This window comes from Thalassophryne amazonica, chromosome 1, assembly GCF_902500255.1.
Source record: "Thalassophryne amazonica chromosome 1, fThaAma1.1, whole genome shotgun sequence".
Taxonomy (NCBI): Eukaryota; Metazoa; Chordata; class Actinopteri; order Batrachoidiformes; family Batrachoididae; genus Thalassophryne; species Thalassophryne amazonica.
Window position 1 is genome coordinate 163,552,691 of NC_047103.1, and position 16,676 is coordinate 163,569,366.

General features: G+C 44.0%; 1 protein-coding gene across 1 annotated transcript in view; it reads left to right on the top strand.

Annotated features, from left to right (window-relative positions):
• The window catches only part of LOC117518750 (Krueppel-like factor 7), a 145,106-nt gene that overhangs the window by 94,604 nt on the left and 33,826 nt on the right, over positions 1 to 16,676 (top strand). The window contains 4 exon segments of the mRNA XM_034180006.1: positions 8,915 to 9,038; positions 9,802 to 9,853; positions 10,110 to 10,358; positions 10,360 to 10,720. Coding sequence (XP_034035897.1) covers positions 8,915 to 9,038; positions 9,802 to 9,853; positions 10,110 to 10,358; positions 10,360 to 10,720 — 786 coding nt within the window.

Below are 16,676 nucleotides of genomic sequence, written 5' to 3' on the forward strand. Positions count from 1 at the left end.
AAATTTAATCCTTAATGTGTGCAAGTGATTCTGAATGATGCATCAACAGTAATTCCATTTTATTGTTTAAATCTTTATTACATATAGAGTTAATTGTTTTGAGGAAGACATTGTGCAGGCTTAGGACAGCATAGGACTGCACAGCTCACGTGGTTTGACCTCACATTCTTCAGCATCTAAACTGAAGGATGGCTAGTAAGACCCTTCGGCTGCTCCCTTGTTACACTCGGGGTCGCCACAGCAAATCCAAGGTGGATCTGCATGTTGAGTTGCACAAGTTTTACGCCGGATGCCCTTCCTGACGCAACTCCACATTACATGGAGAAATGTGGCAGGGGTGGGAATTTGAACTGGGAACCTCAGCACTGAAACCAGGTGCATTAACCACTTGGTCACCACATGGTTAAAGTGACCAAAAAAAAGTGAGAGTGCAATTTCTCAAAAAAATCACTGCAAGATTTATGTAATGTTCCTGAGAAGCAAATTGAAGAAGAGACAGTGTGCCGTGCACAGAGCTATCTGATTGACACATCATCTTTGAAATGATGTCTTCTGCTTCAAGCCATGGCATCTAAATTGTCTTAAAATCGATATGGTAATGTTTGATGACATGCAATGGATGACAGTGCGTTCGGCTCTCTTGACAGACACATTCGTTGCACTTAAAATGCGTCGGATAAAAGCATCTTGCATGAGACCGCGTCACACTATTCAAACCGGGAAGGTTAGAACGATAACGGGGTGGGGTGGGTGGGGGGGGACATAAAATGACAAAAGAAAACACAAAAGCGAAAAGGAGAGGAGTGAAACAAAGAGTAGATGAAGAGCGATGGGTGGGGGGGAGGCTGTGCGGGGGGACAGTGGAGCGACCCTCTTCAGAAAACGGCAGCAGTGCCACAGGCTCCCCCATTCACTCAGCCATTATCCTGACAAGTTTAAAGATGTCATTACTCAAATCCTCTTTTTCTTAGTTGTTATTTCCATAAATTACCGACGGAGAAAAGGCAACGATTTAATCTGGAATTAGACGGGCTGAGTTGAAATGACAGTGCCCTGTAGAGCTTTTTGTGAATAGGCTTACGGCAGATAAGGAATGGTACAATTAGATTTCGGGCAGGGTGAGGGAGCGGGTAAAACACGAGGCCTCTTGGGTTATTTGGTCTTACTCTTCTCTCTTGCTCTCTCGCTCTTCTCCCTCTAACATACTTTATTTCTGCATCACTTCTTCCATCTATCATTTTTCTCTCTTAACCTTTTTTTTTCCTACTCCCCCCCACCACTTTTCTTTTCTGTGTCTCGCACTCATCGCCGTCCCCACCGTGGTCGCAGCAGGGCTGTAAAGCGCTCGCCGGAGCCTCTCTAATGACCTCGGAGACCCAGGCGCCCTGGTTCAGCTCCGGCTAATGGAGGGAATGCAATTAACTTCACGCTGGCCACTGAGAGGCTGCAGCCTGCGTGCATGTGTGAGAGCATCGAAGTAAACAGATTACACCTAATGGGATTACAGTGACTCTGAAACACCCAGTTATGAGATTACAGATGCCTTTTAGAAATATTGGTATTTGATTATTCAAACTGGGGGAAAAGCATTTTGATTGTGCAGCACTTTATATTGTATGAAATGATCAATTATGTCAGCTAATGAATCATAAGTAATAATTTTCCATATTGGCAGTATTATTGAAAGAAATAATCCACTTACTTCTATAATCTACGATAAGTAATTCAAAAGTAACACAGCATAATCAGATTATGTAACTGAGTTCAGGCTAATACAGTGGATTATCTGACTGATTGACATTTTAAACTGCCAATCAGTCATAGTGGATGTGACACGAGCCTTCTCTATGCGTGTACCTGCTCGTACGAGGGCATCTTGAGGAAAGGCAGCAGGAGATGGGGGGGGAGGCTCAGTTGCTAGGCAATGGGGAGCAGCGTATCGTTGGAGGAGTCAGTAGCTGAGTGGTTATGTACTGCTGCAGGCTCTGGTCTCTCAGCTCCCCCCCCCCACCCCGTCTCCTCCTGCAGCACCACCACCACCACTACCCCTCCGCCGCCACCCTCTTGCCCCATACAGCTCTACGGTTACCGTCGCTAGGCAACTGCCTCCATGCTCTGCCAGCGTACTCAGTAATTGGCCGGTGGCATGGCGGCGTGCCGTTGCCAGATCCAGCCAGCTGCATTGACTGCTGCCTCCTCATGTTTCAGCGCACAGATGCCCCGCCCCCTCACTCTGGTTTCTAGGCAACACAGTCAGGCATCTCTGCCTCTGGGAATTCATTGGCCAGAGCCGGATGGCCCAGACCTGCTGCTGTGGGCATTTCTGGGAAGTGAGGCACTATGACGGGATACGTGTCCACAATGAGAACAAGAACAGACAGACACAGAAACACATGGAGACCAAGCCTGATTTTTTGTTTCTGTAATAATCCTGATTGCTGAAATACTATTTTTGCATGCAAGATCATCCAGATATGTTGCTAATCAAGAAAACTCAGTCATTATCAGTTTATCATTGATGGTTTCACATGACGTCTGACTGCACAAACATTCTTATAAATGTTTAAATAAAGCAGTTTTTTTTCTTGTTCTTTCTGTTAAGTTTCCAAGCAAAGCACTGCAGCGGGCAGGTTTTTGTGACAACATGCATCTTAAATTTAGATAAAACATTATTCACAGCAGGAATTTCTTCATTAAAAAAATAATAATTTATGTTTTTGCAAGATAACTGCTCACCCTGAGTTCTTTAAAACCAGTAATTTAATATAAAACACCTGATTCTCACCACTAGCACTCGCACAAATCCTGCTAACAGAATGCTATGCACAGCACCTGCTTGAGCGTAGACTGATTTATACAGGGGGCCTGGGGTGGCTAGAGACACCCCTGGACAGTAATTGAGTACTGCATGTGGTGCAAATGATATTACCTTTAAACAGCAGGTCATATGACTCAGTTTCAGTGACAGAGAGCTTGGAGTAATATTGGAAACTTTCATTTAATAATAATAATACATTTTATTTATAACACACTTTACATTTACAAGAAAATCTCAAAGTGCTACAGCATAAAAATGAACAGAAACACATTAAAATCACACATTAAAAGCATTTCTAAATAAAAATGATTTAAGCTGCTTTTTAAAAGACTCCACAGACTGTGGAGCTCTCAGATGTTGAGGCAGGGCGTTCCAGAGTCGTGGGGCAGCTGCCTGAAAAGATCTGTCTCCCATGGTGCGGAGCTTGGTCCGAGGTTGGCAGAGGCGATTTGAGTCAGTGTACCGGAATTGTCAGGTGGCGGTGTGTGGAGTGAGGAGCTCTGTCAGGTAGTCTGGGGTGCAGCCATGGAGGCATTGGGAGGTCAGCAGGCAGATCTTGTAATCAATCCTCTGCTGGACCGGGAGCCAGTGGAGGGACTGAAGTATGGGGGTGATGTGGTCATATTTGCGCCTCCTCATCAGGACCCAGGCAGCGCAGTTCTGGTTGTGCTGGAGCTTCTGCATGGTCCTGCCTGAGATCCCGACGAGGAGGGCACTGCAATAGTCTAGCCTGGATGAACCTATGAATGCACCATAGCCACTACTGCCTGTGCTCTATGAGAAATGACTGGAGAGAATCATTTTGAGTGCACAGCAACATACCGACACAGTCTGCCTGTCTAATGTATTCTTACACAAACTGTGACCAGCTTTTCTTTCAAAAACAGGCAAAAAAGAAGCAAATTGTCTTTGTCTTATCATTATTATTCTTATGAAATATGGCGTTTAACTTTTAGTCTGACATCATATGAAATACATCGTGACAATATATTGCCCAATTTGCTGTTTCTGAATAATCGAATATTGTAGTTGTACTGTTGGATATTTACCTCTGTCAACGAAGTTGGGTGGAGGTTATGTTATCACCCGTGTTTGTTTGTCTGTTTGTGAACAGTCTGTAACCCACAATTTTTCATATATTGTTATGACATTTTTACTGAAGATTAATATCCTGATAGGTAAGAACTGATTCAAAAGGTCAAAGTCAGGAAAAATCTTGAAAAATTGGAAAAAAATCCCTATCTTTAACATTAAATGAATTTTCAAAAATTCCTTATTTTGAGGAGCTGATGAATGAAGAAAATGAGAGAGAGAAAAGGCTGGATGATGGGGAGAGAGAAAATCAGGAAGTACAACAGATTCAGTAAGTAAGGCAGTTGGTCCAGATAACATTCTGGTGGAGACAGGGACATGTCTTGGAGAGATGGCAGTGGAGTTTCTCACCAGATTGTTTAATATCATCTTGGAAAGTGAGAGGATGCTTGAGGAGTGGAAGTGAAGTGTGCCGGTTTCTATTTTTAAGAACAATGATGTGCACAGTTGCTGTAAATACAGAGGCATAAAGTTGATCAGCCACAGCATGAAGTTATGGGAAAGAGTAGTAGAAGATACATTTAGAAAGCAGGTCAATATCTGTGAGCAGCAATATGGTTTCATGCTGAGAAAGATTACTACAGATGCAATGTTTGCTCTGAGAGTTCTGATGGAGAAGTACAGAGAAGGCCAGAGGAAGTTACATTGTACGTTCATGGATTTTGAGAAAGTTTATGACAGGGAACCAAGAGAAGAGTCATGATATTGTATGAGGAAGTCTGGAGTGGCAGAGAAGTATGTGAGGGTAGTGTAGGACATGTAAAAGGATAGTGTGACAGTGGTGAGATGTGCAGCAGGAATGACAGACTCATTCAGGGTGGAGGTGAGATTACACCAAGGATCAGCTCTGAGTCCTTTCTTGTTCGTAATGGTGATAGACAGATGAGATCAGACAGGAGTCTCCACGGACTAGGTTGTTTGCAGATGACATTGTGATCTGTAGTGAGAGTAGAAAGTAGGTTGGGTCTAGCCTGGAGAGGTGGAGATATTCTCTGGAGAGAAGGGGAATGAAAGTCAGTAGGAGCAAGACTGAGTACATGTGTGTGAATGAGGGGGAGCCCAGTGGAAAAGTGCGGTAACAAGGAGTAGAAGCGGTGAGAGTATGAGTTTTAATACTTGGGATCAACATCCAAAGTAATGGAGAGTGTGGTAGAGAGGTGAAGAAGAGAGTGCAGGCAGGGTGGAGTGGGGGAGAAGGTGGAAGGAGTGATTTGTGAACGAAGAATATCTGCAAGAGTGAAGGGGAAAGTTTACAAGACAGCAGTGAGAACAGCTATGTTGTACGGCTTAGAGACGGTGGAAGTAACAAAAAGACAAAGACACAGCTGAAGATGTTGAGATTCTCTTTGGGAGTGACAAGAATGGGCAGAATTAGAAATGAACATATCAGAGGGACAGCTCAGGTGGGACGGTTTGGAGACAAAGTCAGATAGGTGACATTGAGATGGTTTGGACATGTGCAGAGGAGGAACCCAGGGTATATAGGGAGAAGGATGCTGAGGATGGAGCCACCAGGCAGGAGGAGAAGAGGGAGACCAAAGAGGAGGTTTATGGATGTGCTGAGGGAGGACATGCAGGTGGTTGGTGTGACAGAGGAAGATAGAGGACAGGGTGAGATGGAAACAATTGATCTGTTGTGGCGACCCCTAACAGGAACAGCCGAAAGAAGAAGAAGGTCAAAGTCAGGAAAAATTTGGAAAAATCTGTATCTTAACATTGAACAATTTTTCAAAAGTTCATAACTCTGTCAAAATCAAACAAAAAAACAAATAACATTTATTTCATATTTGAGAACTTTATGTAGGATGGTATCCTTTATCGACCGGTGTCGCAGACCAAATGGTCGCCCTAAGAACCGGTCCCCCCAGATGACGTGATTCACGGATTAACACCTCGTTTCTGCTTCAAACTGCACTCCACTCATCATCTATCTCAGCGACAGATATCTGAAGCTTTCGTACAATAATCATTTCCACATAAATTCAGCATTATTTCATTATCAAAGGTGGCAGAAGCGATCACAAATAAATGAGCTGCTAGCTGATGCGTTCACTGCACGTCAGACATTTCAAAGCGTCACAGAATTTTGCCTCGTTTCTGCTTAAAACAGCCTCGTTTCTGCTTTAAACTGACTTTAGAATGATTTAAGAGGTTTTATCTTTGTCATCTGATGGTTAATAATCTCATTAATCCATTTAATTGCTTTGGTCCGTTTCAGACATGCTGCTGTGGTCCGAAATGACAGACGCACATGCAAAAGGCGGACTGATTTTTAAGGGTGGACCGTTCGGTCTGTGACACCGGATCTGATCCGGATTACAGATTTTGTGGCCATTTAATTTAACATGGAAAACCCCATTGTATCTTAATCAAACATGCCGCAATCACTCTGATATTTGAAAGTGAGGTGCGGACTGGTACTCTCACTATAGCCTGACAAAGTTTGATCTGGATCTGATCCGGATTGTGGATTTTGTGGACATTTTTTAATATTGAAAAGTGCTTTTGGTGTATATTTTGCATTATATCTCAATCAAAAGTACCTCAGTCACTCTCAGTGAGGTGCAAACTGTCACTCTCAATGAATAGACTGAGTTTGATCTGGATCTGATCCGTATTGCAGATTTACCAGATATTTGATTTTAGCATTGAAAAGCCCTTTTGATCTATAATTTAATTAAATCTATAAAAAGCCACTTCTGACAGGATTTTGACCTTGAAATGTTTTTCCAAGGTAAAAATTGTGGAATTAGAAACTAGTGTTGGCGGAGGGTTGCGCTTTAGGAATGCGGTGCTCTCGTTTTTTTATTTGCTCCAGACAGTGTTGCAGTCGCTCCAGCAGGTCACCATGTCATGGAGCTACAAGCCCTAACCAGTCAGTCCCTTATGGTGACCACAGCACCATTTTTTCTTTCTTTCTTTCTTTTATGCAGCTGTTCCACTGATTGTGGGCCTTTCTAATAACATTCAACAATTTAAGCCTGTTTTGTGTCAGATGCATTCAAGCAAAGCCGGTCAGTGTCATGGATCTGCGTCCAGTACCGGTCCAGATGGGTTGTGACTGATGCAGGTGACATCCTTCATGTTGGACGCAGCTGGCACATTGTGCCTCCTTGGTCATTAAACCGTGTGACCGGGCTAATTATCGCTCCTCCTCCTTACCTCCGTATCTACAGCACTCTCTCTCCCTTAATCCACCTCTGCAGCACTTCTCTTCTTTTCCCCCTCTCAGTCTCATCACACCTCCTCTCACTCTCACTCTCTCATCCACCTTTCTCTGCCTGCCTCAACCTCCCCCCATCCGCTCTCTCTCTCCACTTCTTGTTCTCTCGCTCCACTTCTGTCTGTGCCGCTACTCTTCTTGTGCGTGTTCAGCAAGATTGGAGACCAGTGGGAGCTTCTCCATCTCCTTTTCTCTCTCCAGCCCCTATAAAGAAGTGAAGTGAGGGATCTTTATCGGTGAAATACAGCACGCTATAAACCTTTGAATCAAATCTTTGCAGCATGAGCTCAAATGGCAACTGTGTTTCTAACATGCACTGCTCACTGTGTCAGTGAAGGCATCATATTGGAAATGGTGACCCTTGACCTCACAGGGGGACCCTTCACTCCTTGGGGAGAAATTCTGGACTGAATTTTATGAACGTGGTTGCATTTCGGATAAATATATTATAATGTAATTTCGAAGACTTTGCTGAAATAGTCACATTTATATTTCATGAATCCTTACAATGGTTACTGGTGTTCCTCAGGGATGTGTTCTGGCTCCTACACTGTTCAATACATGCATGGACTGGATATTGGGTAGGGCTGTGGAAACCAGCTTAGGTGCCCTTGTTGTTGAGGAAAGGTTCATGAATATTGACTGATGATACTGTGATGTTTGCAGATTTGGTGGGTACTCTGATTGCAGCATTTGAGAAGTTGAGTAAATTTGGGTTTGTGATAGTCCTGGAACAAGACTATGATAACTCTGTGGACTCTGATCAGAAATGTATCTGCACATGGTGAACTTTTAGAGACATTCACTTATCTCTGGAGTAACATTCATGCCTCACAGCCATCAGCACTTGAGATTGAGAGCTGCCTGGGAAACATTCAGAGAGTTATAAGATCACTGGACAGAAGTGTTTGGTGATCCTGATATCATTGCAGGACAATGAATGTCCAAGTCTTCCTGTCTTACTGTATGGTTGTGAGACTTCAACACTAACCTGGGACTTCAGGCAATGACTAGATGCAATGAAGTGTCTGAGTCCTGGATCAAATCCAGGCCTTCAGTGACTTTCTGGACTCAGGCATCAGCTGTTTAATGATCAGGATCAAAGATCTGTAATCAGGATTCCAAAGTTAGCAATCAAGATCAAAGATCAGTGTTTAAGATGTCAAAGTTTACTGATCCAGATCAAATATCAGTAGTCAGGATGGCTAAGTTGAACAATCAAGAGCAAAGTTCAGAAATCATGATGTAAACATTTAATGGTCAGGATCAAAGAACAATAATCAGGATGACAAAGTTTAGTGATTACGAGATTCACAATCAAAGATAAATCATGATTGAAATCACAATCTGAATGAAGTTCAGGATTTGGGATCAAAGCTCAGTAATCAGGGCAATGAGTGGAAGCATACACTTTTCCAGTTATGTTTTTTAAAAGATTTTTCATTCCAACATCAGGCGTTGTGCCTAACCATCAAAAGAAAAGAAACAAAAGGGGATATTTGCTTGTTTACATGAAACATGTTGAATCAAGTGTTCAATGTGAACCTGATGGGCAGAAAGTTGCTTTGCTGCCACATGCTTTCTGTAAATGTGATGTTCTGAAGCAGCGAGGAGCTTCAGTCTGGATTCACGAAGCAATGATCAAATTAATGGATTAAAGACTTGAACCATGCGGCATTGCATGCTGGAATCAAATGGGCTGTTTTGCTGTTGCAGGAGGCACGTCCAATTGGTGGAGCAGCAATAAAAAGGTTCTTTTTGCATGTTTTTTCATCCCTCAGGTGAAAAGCCATACAAGTGCTCATGGGAGGGCTGCGAGTGGCGATTCGCCCGGAGCGACGAGCTGACGAGGCATTACCGCAAACACACCGGCGCCAAGCCTTTTAAGTGCAACCACTGTGACAGGTCTGTCAAAACACCACTCTTTTTCACCAGCTCATATATAATATATCTATATAATATATATATATATATATATATATATATCTATATATAGTTTCATTAGCACTTGCACAGTTTTTCATCATGTTTTGTACACAGTTTTGTTTGGTAATGAAATGGGACTCGGTGCTGATAACTCACCCAAATATGTTTGGTGTTGACCCACTTTAAAAGTGTGCTGGCAGGATTATAATGCCCGCTCGGCTGAGATACAAGCGATACTGAACTTGCTCAGTTTTTCAGTGAATTCTCATAATGGAACTAGCTACTCTGTCTGTCAGTGCCCATTTACACACAAATGAAGTGGTGAGTATCACGCGCCCAGTGGAGCTGCTAGCCTCCATCTCGACTGTCAAAATAAGTTAGCGGCTACAAGCGAAACACTGCGATCTTTGGGATCAAACCTGCACCGTCCGTTCAGACATAATGGCTTCATCCTCGGACAAGGAGCATCTCGCGCTCCCTCGCTGGCTCTCTTCTTCGAGCCTTGCAAAGTAATAGACATCTCACGATGCCAGTTCACACAAATTGGGGGGGGATGCAGGCTTCCATTCGGCCTCTGCGGGGAGAGCTGTTGGGAGTAATAGGGATGAAGCAGACCATAACTACAGCTGAAAAATCTTCCATCTGGCTCTGTGGAAGCTGGTGCACACATGGCTTGTCAAAGCTCCTAAAATGTTTGATAGTTCAGTTTAGGACTTCTCTGCTGTCCGCTGATTCTGCGCAGCAGCGGCTGCAATCAATCAGTGTGTAATCAGCCGTCTTGCTGGAGCTGCCAGGTAATCTGAGCCGTCTCCGCATGCGCGCATGTGACAGCTGGCAGAGCCGCCAAGGTGCCAGGCTGGGTGGGCGCGCGGCACCATGCAAATTTTCTCTCCACACAGTGTGAAGGCATATCGGATGATCTGATGGCTGTTGAAATTGTCAAGTGGGATTTTATTTTGTTGGCTGTGGATAGCGATGGTCATTTTCAGTGTGCCAACTCACGCATGGATTGCCTGAATTGAGTGTTTTTCTGCTCTTTCTTTCTCGTAGACCTGCCTGGAATTGGAGCGCTACCTGCAGACTGAGCCCAAGCGTCTGTCAGAGCTCTTTGATCAAGACCTGGATGGCCTCCTCACTCCAGCTTACCTAAAGGAGGATGGTGAGGAAGAGCTACTCCCCAGCATTCCCAGTCCCAGAGATCCCGAGCATGACTCCAATGATCCTCTGCCCAACACAGAAGACTTCCCCTCAACTGGTGCAATGAAGAGAGACCTCAAACCCAAGAGCAAGGGCCTGGAGGTCTGAGGGGATGGAAGGCGTCCATCAGGCCCAGCTAAGCGCTGTCACATCCCTGACACCACCGTCATCACCAGAGCTGGGTCGACACCTTGTGAAACCCAACCAGACCCTGACCGCCTCATCTGATGGGACACTCACCTTAAAGCTGGTGGCCAGGAAGATGGGGCTTAGTGCAGCTCGGCTGGTGGCGGCGCACTCGCTCCCCGCTCGGATGAAGGATGAAGAGGAGGCAACTGCATACGTGATCGGGGTGGGGGAGCTACCAGAGAACAAGAAGAGGATCCACCGTTGTCAATTCAACGGCTGCAGGAAGGTCTACACCAAGAGTTCCCACCTAAAGGCACATCAGAGGACACATACAGGTCAGAATGTATAAATATTTTGCTAGCTGCAACAAGATTAAGCAGTTTTTGGGCTTGCCTAAGTGCACTATCTCACTCAGCAGCAATTGCAACCCACCAACTGTTCCTTTAATTGACATTCTACACTATCAAGTGACATGTCGTCATCCATTCAAACTCATGCTCCAAGCGATGTTTAGTATCCTATGTTCTGTGGAGTGCCGTGCACAGTGTGGTGCACAACATATTACACAATGCAAAATACAACACAAAGCTCAATGGACAGTGTCGCACGCAGCATAATGCACAGAGTAATACAGAGCATAATGCACAGAGCAATGCACGGTGCAGTGCCCAGTGCAGTGTACAGCAAACATATAGTGCAGTGCACCGTGGCATGCAAAGCATGACCCCAAAGCACAACACAGAGCAATGTATAGTGCAAAGCAAAGTACCATACAAGTGGTTTTTTGTCATTTCCACCCAATGCAGTTTTCATGCACATATCCAGTGCCCACATCCTTCAAATTGCAAGGCCACTTGCACTCACCATGGGTGTGTTTTTTCCTAAAAATACAGTGTGGTCATGCACAGCAATGATCCATTAGTACTCTACCAAAGCAGAAAGCGATTGTTCCATAAAGGGCAAAAACATGATCTAAAGTTGAGTGCAGTGTTTTGGAGTCTTTAAAATAAACAGCATAAACACTTTCACAACATATGGAACTGATTTTAAAACTATCATTAAACTAAATAAAGTAAATACTCATAGAAAAAATAGAAAGCATCACCTTCCTGCTTCACTGCTTCACCTCAGGGAGCTTGGGTGGCTGCTATCCACTATCATGCTATCACAGTTTGTTGGAAACCAGAAATCCCCTCTTTCTAAATTGAACACCTTTGTCTAAAGGGGGTGACATATGATACTGTTATTTCATGTAAAATCATGTTTACGGGAAAACAAGCCTATGACTGGAATAGAGGATAAATCCAACACTTTTGCTCCCAGCACTCTATTTTGTCCTCAGATTACACACCCTCTAAAAGTGTGGAAGGGGTTGTTATGTTCCAAACTCAGTGGCATTTCACATTTCAGACCATGTCCATCATGTTTCTGTTTTGGCAGCAAGTGCACTACCTACTTGGCCACTACACCTACTCTTTTAAATGTTAAATTTGGTGGGGGAAAAAATTAAAAAAATTTAAAATAACAATTTTTACAAGAATTTATTTAGTGCCATAAATGCTGCGATATTCGTGGAAACTGTGCTTCCGAAGAGTGCAAGAAGAATCAAAGTGTCTGGGTTTGCCTGGATCCAGACTCAGACTCAGCCATCAGAAGTCTATCTGCATGAGGTGAAATTGTTGACATTCACTTGTCTCATCAGTGACATTCATGTCTCCGGGACCTTGTCCTCTGAGTTAAGAGATGCCTGGATAGAACTTATGGGGTCCTGAGGTGGCTTGGCAGAGGTGCATAGTGATGCTGACATCTTTGCAGAAAGTCTTTAGGGTCCTGATGCTTCCTGTTCCACTTTATGGCTGTGAGACTTAGATGCTAACCAGTGAACTAAGGTGACAATTGGATGACTTTTGCGCCAGGTCTCTTCGGAGGATCGTTGGGTACAACTGGAGTGACTTTGTTTCAAATGAGTGGTGACTTAAGGAAACTCAGATGAGGATTATCTCTTGCATTGTGAGGGAGCATCAGTTTCAACATTTTGGACATGATCCAGTGTTAAAGTCCACAGTGGCTGGAGAAGGTCAAGGGCATGTCAGTTTTTCATGTTGATGCAGCAGATTGATGGCTGCTGTTGAGAGGTGGAGATGGACCCGTTGTCTACCTGAGCGGTTTGCATCCAGAACCAGGGGCAGTTCCATGTAGAGGTGGCCCTCAGCCCATGCTCCCTGACTTGACTAGACAGCCAAATGCTTCAACATGCATACATGCCTCATGGACTGAGGTAAACATCTGTCCATTAACAGGCTCAACGTTTGGTGAAAAAAAAAAAAAAAACACTGTCGATAAAAATGGGATGATTTAGAAAGACTCGTTTCTTTCATCGGACCAGGACGAGTCCTCCTCGTCAAGGTTCTTCCTGAGGAAGATGGGGGTGGGGGGGGGGATCCAGGAGCTATAACTCTACTTCTCTTCCATCTCAATCCCAGACCACTCAGACCCCTGTCGGGAAGCTGTCGTCCCTCTGAGTAACTGCACAGTGATGGATGGCTTGACCTGGATAGGCCGCCATTTTGCCGCTTTTTCCCTGTGCCCTCCTGTCTTCTGTGTGCTCTGTAAGTGCGGGTCAGCGTTCCTCAGTCTGACGGACTGGCTGCTTTCAGTGGGGCTGTAAAAGGAGGAGAATTTTACATAAACAGGTTTGCATTGTAAAACTGTGTTCATAATCGTGCACACGAGTGTCGAGTAATGAAGGCAAAGTCTTTTGCTCTTCTTAATTAGCGGGGATACACATTTGCATTGTTTTGTTTTCAGGTTTCTTTCACACCGTGTGTGTTTGAGGCATTTTTTTTTAGACTTGTTTTTAATGAGTGAAAATGCTGATTGTCTCACGGGTTTTAATAGATGGGTATCAGCTTCTGCTTTGTCTGCCTCATACTGCAAATGTTTACATAAATGTACTTATGATGACACGAACCCTGTCAAAAACTTGGAAATGGGATTGAATGTACTTTGTTGCACCTTTGGCAGCAATTACAGCCTCAACTCTTCTTGAATATGATGCCACAAGCTTGGTGCACCTATCTTTGGGCAGTTTTGGCCATTCCTCTTTGCAGCATCTCTCAAGTTCCATCAGGTTGGATGGGGAGCATCGGTGCACAGCTATTTTCAGATCAGCGTGATGCTGCGGCCACCATGCTTCACTGTAGGGATGGTGCCTGGTTTCCTCCAAACATGACACCTGGCGTTCACACAAAAGAGTTCAATCTTTGACTCATCAGACCAGAGAATTTTGTTTCTCATGGTCTGAAAGTCCTTCAGGTGTCTTCAGTCAAACTCCAGGCGGGCTGCCATGTGCTTTTTACTATGGAGTGGCTTCCGTCTGGCCACTCTACCATACAGGTGGATTGCTGCAGAGATGGTTGTCCTTCTGAAAGGTTCTCCTCTCTCCACAGAGGAATGGTGGAGCTCTGACAGAGTGACCATTGGGTTCTTGGTCACCTTCCTGACTAAGGCCCTTCTCGCCGAAATCCTGGTGGATCACAACTTCTTCCATTTACGAATGATGGAGGCCACTGTGCTCATTGGGACCTTGAAAGCAGCAGAATGTTTCTGTGCCTTCATAGATTTGTGCCTCAAGACAACTCTGTCTCAGAGGTCTAAAAACAGTTCCTTGATTTCATACTTGGTTTGTGCTCTGACATGCACTGCAGTGGGACCTTATATGTAGACAGGTGTGTGTCTTTCCAAATCATGTCCAATCAACTGAATTTACTCCAGGTGGACTCCAGTTAAGTTGTAGAAACATCTCAAGGATGATGAGTGGAAACAGGAGGCACCTGAGCTCAGTTTTGAGCTTCATGGGAAAGGCTGTGAATACTTATATGTGACCTCTTAGATTTTAATTTTGATAAATTTGCAAAAATAAATAAATAAAAAAACCTTCTTTTGTGCATAGGCTTTTGAGGAGGAAAAAAATAATAATTTCATCCATTTTGGAATAAGGCTGTAACATAAATAAAATATGTAAAAGTGAACCACCGTGAATACTTTGCAGTTGCACACACAGTGTGTATATATATATAATATATATATATATATATATATATTATATATATATATATATATATATATATATATATATATATATGTTCTCCACTCAGATTGCAATAGCCAATCACAGATTAGCCTTTCTGTCCATCATTCTGTAGTTTGGCATGCTTGGTGCTAGAAAGTTATGTTGGATCCAAAAAGGCTAGGACCAAAAGTTACATTGGGTTGGTTCCCACTGACCAATAGCGTTAGAGCTTACTGCCAACAGCTAGCCGATCAGAGCGCAGCATACAATTATTCATGAGATGACATCACATGACGTATGCGTAGCGGAGGTCACAGGAACTTGCTGAAGGCGCTGGTTGAAAAAATGATAACAAACATGTCACAAACAGCAGAAAATCGTCTGCCAGCGAGGTTTGCTGAGTTCACAGAGGAGGAACTGGTGGAAATTGAACTCAAGGATGCCAAAAACACTAAGAAAGTAGACAAGCATGCTACTGATGTTTTGAAGCATTCATATGCCTGACGGATGCGCCACCGTGCTGCTCATGGCGCGGGACAAAACCACCTCCATGTTGGTCTCACAGGACGGCTTTCAGATGGCTGTCGGTGGGTTTTCAGTCGTGTGACTAACCGAGAAATTGTGGATGAGCCTGGACATGCCAGAACATGTCCTGTGAGGCTTCATCACGGCGTTGCTTTGCGCCATGCGGCTCCACCGCGACACGTTGAATTCCTCCGCACGTCTGTCTCAGTGTGCCAAAAAAGTGCTGATGTCCACGTCTTTTCACAATTCCTGTGCTAGTCAGATGACATCCCGGATAAAACACAGCGTCCAGTTTGGAAATGAACGGCACATTCCACTGTTACAGGAGTTTTGTCATGGAAAGAGGAGCGGAGGAATTCCGCACGTCGCGGCGGTGCTGCATGGCGCAAAGCAAAGCCGTGATGAAGCCTCACAGGACATGTTCTGACATGTCCAGGCTCATCCACAATTTCTCGGTTAGTCACACAACTGAAAACCCACCGACAGTCATCTGAAAGCCATCTGAAAGCCGTCCTGTGAGACCAACACGGAGGTGGTTTTGTCCTGCGCCATGAGCAGCACGGTGGCGCATCCGTCCGCTTTTCTTTCCATGAAAAAAACTTCTTCACAGTGGAATGTGCCGAAAAAGTGCTGATGTCCACGTCTGCTGCCATTTTTGTGTAAGTCAGACGACGTCCCGGATCAACAAAGCCTTCACGTTGGAAATGATCTGGTTGATTCAGCCTGTCGATCGGCGCTCGGAGCGCGGCGCCCTCTCAGACGCTGTGGGAGGTCTTTAAACCGGCTGCAGCACTCCTTAATCTGTGTAATCCCCATAAAATCGTCCCTGAAAGCCAACAGAATTTTCCGAATGGTTACCACTTGGAGGTCTCTCACAGTTTCTGGAAAAAATTGATGCAGCAAAGCTCCAAATCGTTCAGACATTTATTTGCAATAAAAATCCGACGAGAGGGGTGGACCACTGCTCACACAAAGCCTGCTCACAGGCGAATGACACAACCGACAGGCGTGAAAAAACTCACGTATGCGCACAAAGGTTCAAGCTTGGCTGATGCAATCACACGTGATTCAAATCCATATGGTTTTTGAAAAAAATAAAAAGGTCCGATACTTTTCTGACAGACCTCGTAATTTACTTGACTTTGTTGTTTGCTACACCTCATCCTACTTAACTTTTCTTCATCCAATATTTCTCTAGGTTGGACTCCTTACCATCCATTATTTGTATTATATATATATATATATATATATATAATATATTATATATATATAATCCTGATCAGAATTATTGGAACCCCTGAATTTTAAGTGCAGAACAGAATTAAAATTTACATTTTTCAAAAACTGAGTGTGTAGGAAGGAGACTAGTGAGGAAAGCCCCCAAAATACCATGACAACTCTGAATGCTTCTGTAGCTGTGATTGAAAAACTGGACTTTTTGTCTGTTGCTTCATCAGTTTTACAGCTTCATGAAGCAGTGGAACAGAGAAGGTTTTCAGTAACAGAAAACATGTCTACACTCTGTGCCTCCTGGGAAACTGTCGATTAAACTAAATCTCTTCCTTTTAAGAAAATCCTTCTCTGGGTATTTTGGTGGCTTCCTTCACTAGTCTCCCCTATTCTATTGAACGCTGTATTTTTAGCTGCCAGATCATTCAGCTGCTGTTTTAAAATATGGAAACTGTAGCAATAAA